Raw genomic sequence first — 12,750 nt, forward strand, 5'->3', positions numbered from 1 at the left:
ACTGGGGGCTTAGGACCACCTTGATCCAGGGGACTATGGTTCTCACACTCTCAGGAAACTGGTCACCCACTGCCCTTTTGGTTTTTTCCCTAGTTGTCCTCTTCCTCCTCCTCCTCCTTGTCCTCTCCCCCCCCACCCCCCACCCCCACTGTTGCCTGAGGTTGTCCTGTTTGTCACTTTTTTCTACACATCACAGTACTAAACTGCCCTGGGTGATCCTGCTATCCTCAGAGAACAATGTGTGTATGGGGAAGGGAAGGTTGTCGTTCTCCTAGTCTGGCCCCAGCCAGGAAGTTCTACTCAAAGAGCTGCCTCTTGGCCTTCCTGCTACCCAGAGTTCAGCTTCTGGGGAAGCTCCCCTTAGGACCTGGAGGCCTGAAAAATCACCACAATTTGCAGCTAGATTTTGGAGAAACTGCGGATCCCCCAGCTTCTGCCTTTGGTCCCCTGGAGCACTGGGAGGGACCAGCCAGCAGTAGTGTGAGAGACCCCAGAGTCTGAGCTGATTGCCCTGAGTCAGAATCTGTGGTTTGGAGGCACCCCCTTATCTCTGTTGCCCTCAGATGTGGCAAGCCATGGGTGGACTCTTGCTGTGGTGATTGGGGGTGATTGGGCCAAACCTGGCAGCGCTCAAGCCTGGCTTCCAGTGCCACGGGCCTCCTTCCTGTGGGACCCCCGACATGCCAGGCCCTGGCCGGCCCGTCTGCAGCCTAGGCGGCCACACCCACCCCCAGTTCCCTGAGATGGCCACTCACCTGCAGCCAGGACCATGGTCAGGGAAGGTGGGTCACCTGGGCCAGGTGCGCAGCTGTGACACAGCTGTTCCACCCCCATAGTCCAGCAGAGCTCCCAGGGCAGGGGCCCTACCAGTTCCTGCAGTCCCTCGCTCCTCCCTCCTCTATCCTCCTCCTCTTCCTGGAAGCCCGCCCAGGAGAGGAGGGCGGAGACTAGAGAGCCAGAAGGAGGGAGCTAGTGCACTGGCCTGCCATCTGCAAGGACATTCCCGACTTTGCCCGGCCTCCCTTGGTCCAGAGCATTGACCCAGAATAATCTTGAAGTCGCACCAAATTTCCTTTATTCCTCAGGGCAGGAGCACCCAGCAGGGCCGCAGTCTGGGGTCCCGAGGTCACAAGTGCCCAGTGACCAGCCCCTGCCCTGGGCCCCAGAGTTTACAGAAGACAGGGTGCAATGAGACATTCTTTGAGTCTTGGGTTGAGGTTTGGTTATCCAAAGTTCCCAGAGGGGAGAGAGATATCCCAGACCCCCTACCCGGTCCGTTAACAATTCTCTGCAATAAGTAATCACACAGATTTGGAGGATCTAACAGGCGAGGAAACTCACTCTGCAAGCTGTTGACCCCCAAGCCAGTGGTTCCACCACATGGAACCACAGACCAAGATGGCAGCCCCAGGTAAGCTCCCTGCCTTCCCTTTGTTGAAATCCAACTCGAGCCCCTCCCCAAAGGGAGGAGAAAAAAAAAAAACAGATTAAAGGCAATGCGAAACAAGACCAACAGAAAGTAATTAAGATACAAGTGAGAAATACTTGATAAAAATTATTTGATAGGAATTATTTCAGAGGCCTCAATTTCCTTCATCTTTTCCCCTTTTTAATTCTCTCAAAACAGAAACAAAATAGCAAATAAGAAATAGGCCCCCAAAAAAGACAAGGGAAAAATTAAACTAAATAGTAGCAATAGTTTGCATAGGTGCATCAAAAAGAAAAATGCCTGCTATATACTCCGTTACAGACAGGGTGCCCTGGAACCCACATACTGACCCCCAATTTCTCTGCCAGCCCCCAGAAACCTCTCCACAGTCTGGGGTGGGAAGGTCAAGTCTGCTCCTCCAGCAGCGAGGGTCGCCCTACACAGAGGTGCTCTTGAGGGCCTGGCTGGGCGCAGGGGATGAGGGGGTCCTGGCCGCCACCCAGAAATCTGCTTCAGCAGCTTCTTGTACTTGCGATCCAAAACCATGTTCTTCACCAACACGTCAGGGACAACAAACCAGGCTGCCACGAGCTTGATGCACAGAGCCACATGCTGGAGGCAGGGGCCAGAGGGTGAGGGCAAGGAGAGGGGTGAGGGCAGGGGGGAAGGGCTCAGAACACCCCTTCCTCCTGCCACCAACCTCAAAGAGGATGAGGAAGCCAGCCTGCTGGTCAGCAGCACCCAAAACTGCTGCGAGAGGCTGTAGTCCTTGGGACTGCACTAGTCCCGGTACCTGGGTGGGCAGGGGCCATCAGGTTTGGGCTGAAAGGTGTGGAGGGTGAACCCCAACCTGCTGTGGGATCAGACCTGCACTCAGTCACGTTCTGGGGTCCCCGGATGCTGCTGGCATTAGGGAAGTCCTTGGTATAGAATACAGACAGGCTGTAGTTGGTGTAACCTTTGAAACAGCTTCAGGGAGCAGAGGAGCCAGGTCAGCACGGAGGGGCCACGACATGCAGCCACATTGGGCACAGAGACCCCCTCCTACAGAGGCGCCAGGCATCTTCCCAACGTGGGGCTCCCCTTCGTTGTTTTCTGTCCCCCCCCACCCCGGGCATCGTGCCCCCCTTTTCGACTCCAGTCACCGCCCTCTGCCCACACGGGCCGTAGTGGTACATGTACATCATGCGGGGAATGAACTCGGACGTGAAGGCGATGATCCTGCCATTGACAATGATGGCCAGCACCCCGATGATCTCCCGCACCTGCAGCCACGGCCCTGGACACACTGTGAGCATAGGAGGGCAGCAGGGACTTTATGTTCCCCACCTGCTCACAGGCGCCCCACCACCCACTGCCTAGGCCTTGCCCTTGAGCCATGCGCAGGTTAGCTGCTGGACAGTGACCACCTCCCAGGTCATGGTGCTTTAAATCATGGGAGGGGAACAGGCTGCCCTGGGACACCACCACTTCCTGACGACCTCACCCCGGGACAGTCTCGAGGCTGGGGTCTCCCTCATAATCTGGTCTTCCCCCCACACCCTTCAGCAAGGCCTCCAGCTCTGACCCTGCTCCTCTCAGGGTTCACCCAAAGGAGCTACAGGGTCTGGCACCGAGTGAGGGGTCCAAGATGGGTCCCCAGCCTCTTGTTGGAACTCAGAACCTATCCAGACCTCGTCCCTGTCCCTGACAGGTGGCCTGTCCCTTTCAGAGCACCCACGCCCCTGCCCTAGTGTGGAGCCCTCTTGCTGGGCTGTGCGGTGGGTCCTGACCTATGTCCTTGGTCTTGCGTGGCACCAGGCGCCAGTGCAGCCGGACCATCTTGATGGCGTCCAGGCGGATCTCCACTATGTTGCTGAGGAAGGCCAAGAGCGGGGCCAGAGGGAAGGCAGCCACGAAGATGGTGGTAAAGCCATACTGGATCACTGGAGGAGGGGGAGTGACAACCAGGCCGAAGTGGCCATGCTTAGCCCCCCACTGCCCTGCATTCCGCCCCATGGGACTCACTCATCTTCATGAACTCGTCAAACAATCTGAAGGTGTTGACGGGGTTCAGGTGCAAGTTCCGCCACCAGTCCTGCAGCACAGGGTGTGAACGCCAACACTTACGCCACTTGAGGCACAGCTTCCTGGGGGGTGCGAGACAGGGCTGCAGGGACAGGCTGGGGGCGCCGGGGCCTGGAGGTGGGGCAGCCCTGGGGGGGACCTCACGCTTCAGGGACTGACTAAGTTGCTGAATGTCTGCTTCAGGCCCATGATGATGAACGTCTGCGTGAAAAGGTCCACCATGCAGCCACTGAGGTGCCACTGCGGGAAGGCAAGGGTGCGCGAGGGGACCGCGGTCAGGCATGGGCTGGGGGGACAGGCATGGGGCAGAGGTCAGGTGAGGGGAGAGGTCAGGCATGGGGTGGGCAGCAGGGGTGCTTGTCCAAGACAGGGCCGCTTGTCCAAGACAGGGCCTGAATGTGGGGGCCTTGGGGGCCCATGCCAGACCCTGAGGAGATGGGGGCTGAGTGACGATGGGTCAGGCATAAGGCCGGGTGGGAGCAGAGGTTAGGCTCAGGGCCAAGGGTGCCTGAAGCATCCTGGGAAAACTGACCTCTTCTGGCTTCCACATTCCCTTGAAGCATACGGAATCCCCAGGGGGACCGTTGATCCTGGGGAGATAAGTGAGCTTGGGGGCTGCACTGACAGGTGGGGGTGGGGGAAGTGGGGGAAGGGACAGGCAGGCAGGAGGCTCCGCACACTGTCAGCAGGGCTTACCCTGTGCAACCTCCACACACGCGGCTCACACAGGCAGGGACACACAGATGCACACACGTGGCAGCTCACAGGCACTCGCACACACGCAGCCCATAGCCATGTGCGCAGCATGACCTGGAGCACATGGAAACATGGAGGCGTAGCTTCACTGTATTCACACAATGCAACCTGTAACCACACGCATGAACACATGGGCACCTCCTCTTTGTACTCACACGCGTGCACCCTGTGCTCACACACATGCCTTCACACTCACACGCACCCTCTGCACATGCACGTGATCACGGGGCCATGTTGTGATGCACTCAACAGGGTCCTGGAGGAAGCAACTGACCAGTCTTGATTCCCATTGACAGGGGAGCCTGGGCCGAAGCTGAAGGATGGGGATTCTCAGGGTGAAAGTGGAGTATGGCCTGGGTGAGGGTCCCCCCGGGGACAGTCAGCCTCTTTTTTGTTTGCTTGTTTGTTTTAGTTTTGGGGCCCTACCTGCAGTGCTCAGGGGTTATCCCTGGCTCTGTGCTCAGAAATCATTCCTGACAGGCTCGAGAGACTTTATGGGATGCTACGTGCAAAGCAAACGCCCTCCCTGCCATGCTACTGCTCTGGTCCCCACACCAGCTTTTCTATCTGGCTGTGCATATCCACTTCACATTCGCTACCTTCGTGCGCATGTCTTGTTTCTTTGGTTCTCACACAAGTTTCCTGCAAAGTCCTGAGAGCAGGAGTTACCTTCAGATGTGGCCCTCACCTGCCCAGAATGAAGGCGACATAGATGAGGGAGGAAAAATGGACGCAGAACTGCAGCGTGAAGAACTCGATGGTGAACTTCCTCTCCTTCTCTGAGTAGGTCCTCTAATCCTCTGTAAACACACGCATGGGTTGGCTGCCTCCTGATTGTCTAGGCCCTGCCAGCCCCCCATCTTCCCATCTGTCTCCAGCCTGAAACTCCCCCAACTGGGACCTCCATGCCACTCACTAACTCACAGAGTTTCAGGGCTACATACTGATTGACCCCCACACACCTTGGTCATGATGATGATCATCAGGTAGTGCACCACGGCCCCGGTCACCACCACAGCTGTGATCACCTGGTCCTCCAGGAAAGGCAAAGCCAAGTAGCCAAAGGCGGCGGCAGCAATGATGCGGTAGACCACCATGACGTAGGCCATGCCAATCAAGATGCAGATCTGCCGGCATGGTGGACATGGGGCCTTAGTTGGCCGACCCCACCCTGCACCGAGCAGAGTTAACAGCCGGATGATGGAGCCCCCAGTACAATCATCAGGGTCATCAGCAGAATGATGGAATCCCCCAGTACTATGAGCTTAGCTAACAGCAGGATGACTGAGTCCCCAGTACCATGAGCATTGCCTGCCAGCAGCAGAATGACGGAGCCACCATACCATGAACAGAACCACCAGCAGGATGATGGAGTTGTACAGGAATGAGTGTCCATGTTTCCTCGACTTGTAGTCAGGGCAGGGTGTTTTCCTCCTGCACGACAGCAGGGAGGTTCAGACAGTGACACAGGTCACTGGCATCATGCATGCCATATTCTTCACATATGGGATACATGTTCCGTGTATGGCACATATACCACAAACATGGTCATGTGCTCAGGCACAGGATATATATGCTTAAGAAATGGGAACATGCCACAGATGTGCCTCAACACAAGATACACACCTCAGACAGGTACATACCTCTGTGGGTGTACATGCATCATACAAGGCATGTGCCTCACATGGAAACATGCATCAGACAAGCACATGCCTCAGAGGAAAACATTTCAGACATAGGTAAATGACTCAATGGAGGGACTTGCATCCTATATAGCACATGCCTCACAGGACACATACCTCATATATGGACACATGCCTCCTACATAGGCACACACTTCATACACAGGCAAATTCATTATATTTGCCTCAGATGGGTGCACACCTCACAGGACACATGCCTCATACATGGGCACATGCCTCATACATACATACTTACATACATACACACATGTTTCATACATAACAGGCTTTGCTTGGTGCATTTCCCTGTCCTGGCTGCCCTCTCCGTGGACAGCTGGGAATCTCTTCCTCACCTGGACCTCCTCCCAGTCGTAAAGGCCCCAGTTCAGAATCATTCGGGCCCTCTTCAGCTTCCAGCCCTCCAGGAACAGGGTGGCTGCAGCCGGGAAGAAGACAGGGGCTGTGTGTTGGGGCGCCTAGGGGGTGCCGGAGTCCAGGGCATGGGGTAGGAAAGGCCCCACAACTCACCCCACATGGTCACCGGGAGCCCCTTGCTGACAGGTGTTCCACTTGCCCGTGTCATCCTTCCTCATCAGAAACGCAAGGACAACTTTCTCCTCAGTGGCAGCTTCACAGCCAGATCTGGGTTCTATGGTGAGAGGCTCTGGGTGGGTGCACCCACTTCCTGGCCGCTGGGGACTCCATGAGGGCTCCACCTCTCTGTGTGGAAAGATGCTACCTGAGTTCAGGCCCCGTTCAGGGCCAGGAACACCTCCGGGGGGGGGGGGGGGCAGGTGCAGATCTGGGACACAAGCACACCCTGTCTGTCCCCATCCCTGTCCCTGCCATTCAGAGTCACTGTGGACAGCCAGAAGAGAAAACCCCCAACCCAATATCCCCAAGACTTCTTGCCATGGTGCCACAGCGCCCTGGTGGCTAGGCCAAAGCCTGCACACAGATGAGGCCTAGCCACTCTTCCCCTCTGTGCCTCGAAAGGGCTCAAGTGGGGGCTCCCACCCCTCTTTATCAACCTTTGTCTGAATCAAGAATACAATAGGAGAGAAGTACAGAGTGACCCCATATCCCCCGAGGCCTTCTCCCGGGTTTAGGAAGAGAAGCAGGAAGCCCATTCCTGAGGGCTTCTGGAACAGGGGAGGGTCCTGATGTGCAACTCCAAGAGATGCCTCATCAGGCCCCAGAGGGCCAGAGACCCGCCCTGGTCACCAGCTGGAGGATTTCAGGGTGCACTTCCAGTAATAGGGCGACTCACTCCACTCCCTCCATCTGTCCTTGCTGGGAACCCATGGTCCTTCCAGGCCAAGCTGGAATTCTGCCACAGACTAAGTAGTCTACCGTATTTTCCTGTGTATAAGAACCAGGCGTATAAGACGACCCTCTAATTTTACAGCTAAAACATAGGTTTAGGCCTATATTCGCTGTAAAAGACAGAACATTCCTGTGCTGCAACTGTATGTACCACAGTGAGCCAATCACAACAAGCAAAGGTTCAAAGGTTCTACTATCATAGACTTCCTCTCTGACTCTGGCCAATCTGAGCAGGCTTTTGACAGTGTAGATTCGGAGACAGAACATTGTCTAATTTGCATACATCAAAAGCCTGCTCAGATTGGCCGAGTTAGAGAGGCAGTCCGAACAGCCTTGCAGTGATTGGTGCAGGATCGAGTTGGAAAATTCGTTTTGTGGCAATATCTAAACATCGAAACGTTTTTCGGGATATACTCGGTGTATAAGACGTCCCCTGATTTTCGGTTGATGTTTTTAGGTTTCAAAAGTCGTCTTATATGCCGGAAAATACAGTAGCTCACTAGGCCCTATGACTGCTGCAGAGATGAGCTCAGGCCTGGTCGCACACTGTGGCCGCTGCCCTAGAGCTGCTCTCTGGGGATTCTGGCATCACAATTTCCTGTCGTCAGAGACTGTGGGTTTTCTTGAGGTTCTTGTCTGTGCTTTGTTCGATCCACAGCAGTTGGAGGCTCTTAGCACCATGACGGAATGCAGAGAGTCCCCTCAGAGCCTCCTGACCTCACACACTTATCAGTGACTTATCCTGGGAACACCTGGTTTGATACTGTTGGACTTCTGACTCCCAGAATCTGAGATAAGGTGGTTCAGATGTTTCTACAGAACCCACAAAGGGGACACCCCATTCTTTTGATCTGCCATGCCTTGAAAATGGCAGCGAAATTCCTAGTGTAAACCTGAAAGTATAGAGCTGCTAATATCAATAATTCTCTGGGTACAAACCCCATGGGTTCAGAATGACCACACTGGGGTTGTACCTAGGCCAGAGTCTCCCCATCCTGAGCAGCCCAGCCTGGGCCCTGTCCCCCAAATTCAGGTATTTACACAGAGTAAGAGAGCCAAGAAGTTGGGGGCAGGGACGGGGCCTGGAATTCCATTTATTTTGTGGATTTTGAGGCCACTCCTGGTGTTCAGAGCTGACTCCTGGCTCTGCCCTCAGGAATCTTTCCTGGTATTACTCGGGGATCGGTCCCAGGTCAGCCCTGTATTACCCCTCTTCCCTGATGTACTGCCAGTCTGACCCTCTCTGTCCTTTGCCTGATCTCAGGAAAGACCAGGCCGGGCCTGCAGCAAGGGTTTCCGCCGGAAATAATCCAAACAAACCTGAGAGTGAAACTCAGTATTACTGAACACAGAGACCACCCCTGGCAGGGGAGTAAGGAGAGAAGGTCTATCCAGAGCCAGTCCTGCCCAGGTTGGCTTGAGATATGCCAAGTAGGAAAATCTGTTTGGGGTAAGACCAAGTTGCAAACAAACAGAAAGAAGCCAGTAAAAATATAAGAAGACTCTAATTATTTTGTTTTCTTTGTTTTTGGGTCACTCCCGGCAGCGACCCAGGTCCATCCTGGGTCGGTCATGTGCAAGGCAGATGCCCCTCCTCTGTACTAAAATTTCAGCCCCAAAACCCACATTTTTAAAACTTATTTTTGGTAGCAACTTGGCTTGAATTTAAACTGACCAAAATTTTTTCGACAGTTTGTATTTCCTGAGGGGCTGGCAGTAAAAAAAAAAAAAAAAAGGATGTTCAGTTTTATATATTTTTTTAATCTCAAAGTTTTAGTTTTTTTTTGGGAGGATTTTAACTATTACAGGCCTGGACTTAGAAAGCCTTCCAATTTCCAGTGTCTTAATCACCCAGAGCACCCCTTTTTCCGGTATAATCAGCAGTTTGGTCTTATGTATCCCACAGTTGGGAGGGAAGAGGCTATTTCTCTGTGCCAGCCCTGCCTCCTGCTGCCTGTGTCCCCTTGGAAACACTTATGGTCCTGTAGCTCGCTTGGAAGAAGGAGCATGTCTCATACTTCTAATGGCCTGGCTGCGGCTTGCTGCAGTGGTCCGAGTGCACTTTCGCCCAAGAATGACCACTTCCCCACTCTAATACCAGACCCCACTTGGCATCAGAACCCCCTACCCCATGGAAAGGGGGAAGCAGGGGCAGGCGCTCTGTTCCTGCTCAGGAGCTCTGCTGCTTCCCTTGCTCACATGTTGGGGGTGCGGTCGCCCTCCAAATCTGGCCCCAAACAGAAAGTTCTACCCAAAGAGCTGCCTCTTGGCCTCCGTGCTACCCAGATTCAGGTTCTGGGAAAGCTCCCCTTAGGGCCTGGAGGCCTGAAAAATCTCCACAATTTGCAGCTGGATTTCGGAGAATCCATCCCATCCCCAGCTTTTGCCCTTGGTCCCCTGGAGCATTGGGAGGGACCAGCCGGCAGTAGTGTGAGAGACCCCAGAGTCTGAGCTTCTATCTGACTCAGACTGCCGGAGTCAGAATCTGTGGTTTGGAGGCACCCCGTTATCTCAGTTGCCTTCGGATGTGGCAAGCCACAGGTGGACTCTTGTGGTGGTGATTGGGCCAAACCTGGCAGCGCTCAGGGCTGATTCCTGATCTGTGCTCAGAAATCATTCCTGGTAGGGTTTGGGGAGCCTACACGGTGCCCGAGATCAAATGGAGATTGATCTCTTGCAAGGCAAACCTCTTCCGGGCTCAGATTTTGCTGTAGGTGATTGAGGGTCCCGGGTGAGTGGATGGGGTTTTGGGTTCAGTGGGTAGGGTCCCGGGTGAGTGGATGAGGATGTGCGGTGAGTGACTGGGGTTCTGTGTTCAGTGGGTAGGGTCCCGGGTGAGTGGATGAGGATGTGGGTGAGTGACTGGGGATCTGTGTTCAGTGGGTAGGGTCCCGGGTGAATGGATGAGGATGTGGGGTGAGCAGGTGGGGTTCTAGGTTCGGTGGGTAGGGTCCCGGGTGAGTGGATGAGAAAGTGGGGTGAGTGGGTCAGGGTCTGGGTTAACTGAGGAGTGTCCCGGGTGAATGGGTGAGGGTCCCGATGGGTGGGCGATGGGCCCAGGGTGAGTAGGTGAGCATCCTGAGTGAGTGGGAACCTGTGTAGGGTCGAGGCACTGGCATGTTTGATTCCAACAGCGCAGGTGGCCCCTGGAGCACTGCCAGGTCCCCCCAGAAAGCCGAAGGCCTCAGAGCATGGGCCCAGCCTGAGTTCAACCTGAGTCTGATTCCTGTCCCCCACGAGGCCCCATTGCCCACAGGGTTGATCCCTGAGTGCAGAAGCCTCGAGGAAACCTGGAGCGCCCTGCCCCCAGACAAATAAACATAATAATGAATAAGAAGAACAACAATAATAATGTCAACCAGAAGTAGGGTCTGCTATGGGGCACTGAGGGTGCATGCGCTTTTCCTGGCTGAGGCGTGAGGGGGCGTGATCAGAGCCAGCGCTGGTCCACGGTTGGCCAAGCGTTCGGCCAGTCGATCTCGCGAGAGCCAGGGTCACTGCTCTGGGGCACTGAGGGCGAATGCGCTTCGGCTGGCTGAGGCGTGAGGGGGCGTGATCAGAGCCAACGCTGGTCCACGATTGGCCGAGCGTTCGGGGGGGGCGTGGCCAGTAGCAAAGGCGGCCAGTCGATCTCGCCAGACCCAGGGTCACTGCTCTGGGGCACTGAGTGCGCATGCGTTGTCTGAGCCCATGCTGGCCCGTGATTGGCTGAAAGGTTCGAGGGTGCGTGGCCGGTATAAAAGGCGGCCCGCCGCCTCCGAGGCCAGTTCCCCGCCACCCGCCAACGGGCTGCGAAGTGGGTTCCAAACCCTCCCGCGCTCAGATGGTTTCAGATGGATAGCTCGACGGGTGGCAGGATGTTGTCTTCCAGGGTCCAGTTTCTGGTCCTGCTTCTGGTCCTGAAGCTGCAGATGGTGCTGCTGAACGCGGTGAGCCGGGCCCCGGGGGTGGGGGGGGGGTGGCGGCGGACGGGGCCCAGGGCAGCAGGGCGTGTGTCCGTCTGCCTGCCTGTGGTCTTGCACCCCCAGTTCCGGCAGGTGACCCCCATGCCCTGCAGCCCGGAGCCAGTCCCACATCTGCGCACCCCACAGTGGCACGGAGCTCCGCGGAGAGGAATGGGCACCTGCCTTGGGGGTTATCGCCCGCTAGCGAGAGTGGGCGCCCCCTGCTCTGTGGGTCTCCGCAAGGGCTGGTCCCTCTAAGGCCTGGGCCCTGATAAGGCCGGACCCGCCCTTGGATCTGGGCTAAAGCTCGTCCCTCTGCTTGAAGCGGGCGAGGACAACCTCCTGGCTCCAAGAACACACAGAAGTGGAGGACGGTGTCATCGTCATTCAATGTCTGCCTGGTGAGTCCCCCCATGGGCCTGGTGGTGGTAAGCGAGGCCTCAACTCTGCGGACGTCCCCCCCCCACTGTCCAGGGGGACTTCGTGTCCATGCACCCAAGGGACCCCACTGCAGCACCTCCACCTCCCACAAGCCAGGATGTGGTGGCTTGAGATGAGGCCCACATCTCCATCTGTGGGCACACGTTTGAATTTCAGTATGGAATGTTCTTAGGAGAGGGTTGGGGCCCAGGGGACCTCCTTGAGTAGTTTTCAGGGATCGGGCGGCATGTACTGGGGGATCAGATGTGGCTCCCTCTGTCGTCCCCCCCCCCCCCCCGCTGCCCAGGCCAATATGTTGTCAACGGGTCTTGCGAGACCGGCCCGAAAGGACCAGACGAACAGTGAGACAGCATAGAAGCCCTGTAACCTGGAATTCGGCATAAGTGAGTGCCCCTCCCTCCCCAGCAGCCTCTCCAGGGGTCCCAGTGCCTGGGTGTGAGGCCTCAGAGAGGCTGTCATCCCTCCTTTCTGCTCTTGTTCCACCAGGCAGGAGCTGTTGGCAGCGATTGCCACGACTATGGAATTGGGAAACCACCTCCTGTGAACACAACAGGCCAGCACAGTGAGGCCACAGTGACCCGTCTTCCAGGATCAGCTGGTGACCCCAGCCCTTACCGGTTAAACAATTAAATATCAAAGCCACTGTGGCTCACGATAATAATAATAAATTTCCCCTACCTTTGCATATGAATGATGGCAATTCTTTCTTAAATGTCCCTTCCCAGTTCAACTTACTTTGTTTTATCACCCTTATACTTACTATTTTGCTTGTCAGCACCCTTGCTTAACAACTCAGCTAGAATTCAATGACAGTCCTTTGCCAGGAGCTGATTGGGAACCCCATTATTTCATGTAGTTCTTCAGCTCAGTATTAGCATAAGAAACTGCCCGGACCTGTGGCATGGTTCGGGGAGAGGGTGGCCGGGCAGGGTGCAGGGTCCATGTGCTCCTCGTGGTGCCCAGCAGGCCCAGACCCGCTTCAGCCCAGCCTGCACGAGGCTGCTTCCTAGATGGGAAAAAGGAGTGAGGCCCCTTTTCTGGAAACTTCTTCTGGTTCGTTTGCTACAGTTGTCAGTATAGCGAGTCCTGGGGCCAGAGCGGTGGT

At 55.6% G+C, this 12,750-nt stretch overlaps 1 protein-coding gene across 1 annotated transcript; it reads right to left on the reverse strand.

The window, feature by feature from the left end:
* Positions 1 to 1,744: 1,744 nt before the first annotated feature.
* On the reverse strand, positions 1,745 to 6,517 carry LOC126018771 (anoctamin-9-like). Its single transcript, XM_049780865.1, is given in 15 exon segments — positions 1,745 to 2,041; positions 2,130 to 2,149; positions 2,152 to 2,222; positions 2,297 to 2,398; positions 2,561 to 2,708; positions 3,202 to 3,354; positions 3,437 to 3,554; positions 3,656 to 3,736; positions 4,029 to 4,086; positions 4,941 to 5,044; positions 5,148 to 5,204; positions 5,206 to 5,379; positions 5,596 to 5,674; positions 6,262 to 6,370; positions 6,463 to 6,517. Coding segments are annotated over 15 exon segments (1,626 nt in total).
* Between the last annotated feature and the right edge of the window lie 6,233 nt (positions 6,518 to 12,750).

The sequence above is a fragment of the Suncus etruscus genome, chromosome 9 (assembly GCF_024139225.1).
Source record: "Suncus etruscus isolate mSunEtr1 chromosome 9, mSunEtr1.pri.cur, whole genome shotgun sequence".
Classification (NCBI taxonomy): Eukaryota; Metazoa; Chordata; class Mammalia; order Eulipotyphla; family Soricidae; genus Suncus; species Suncus etruscus.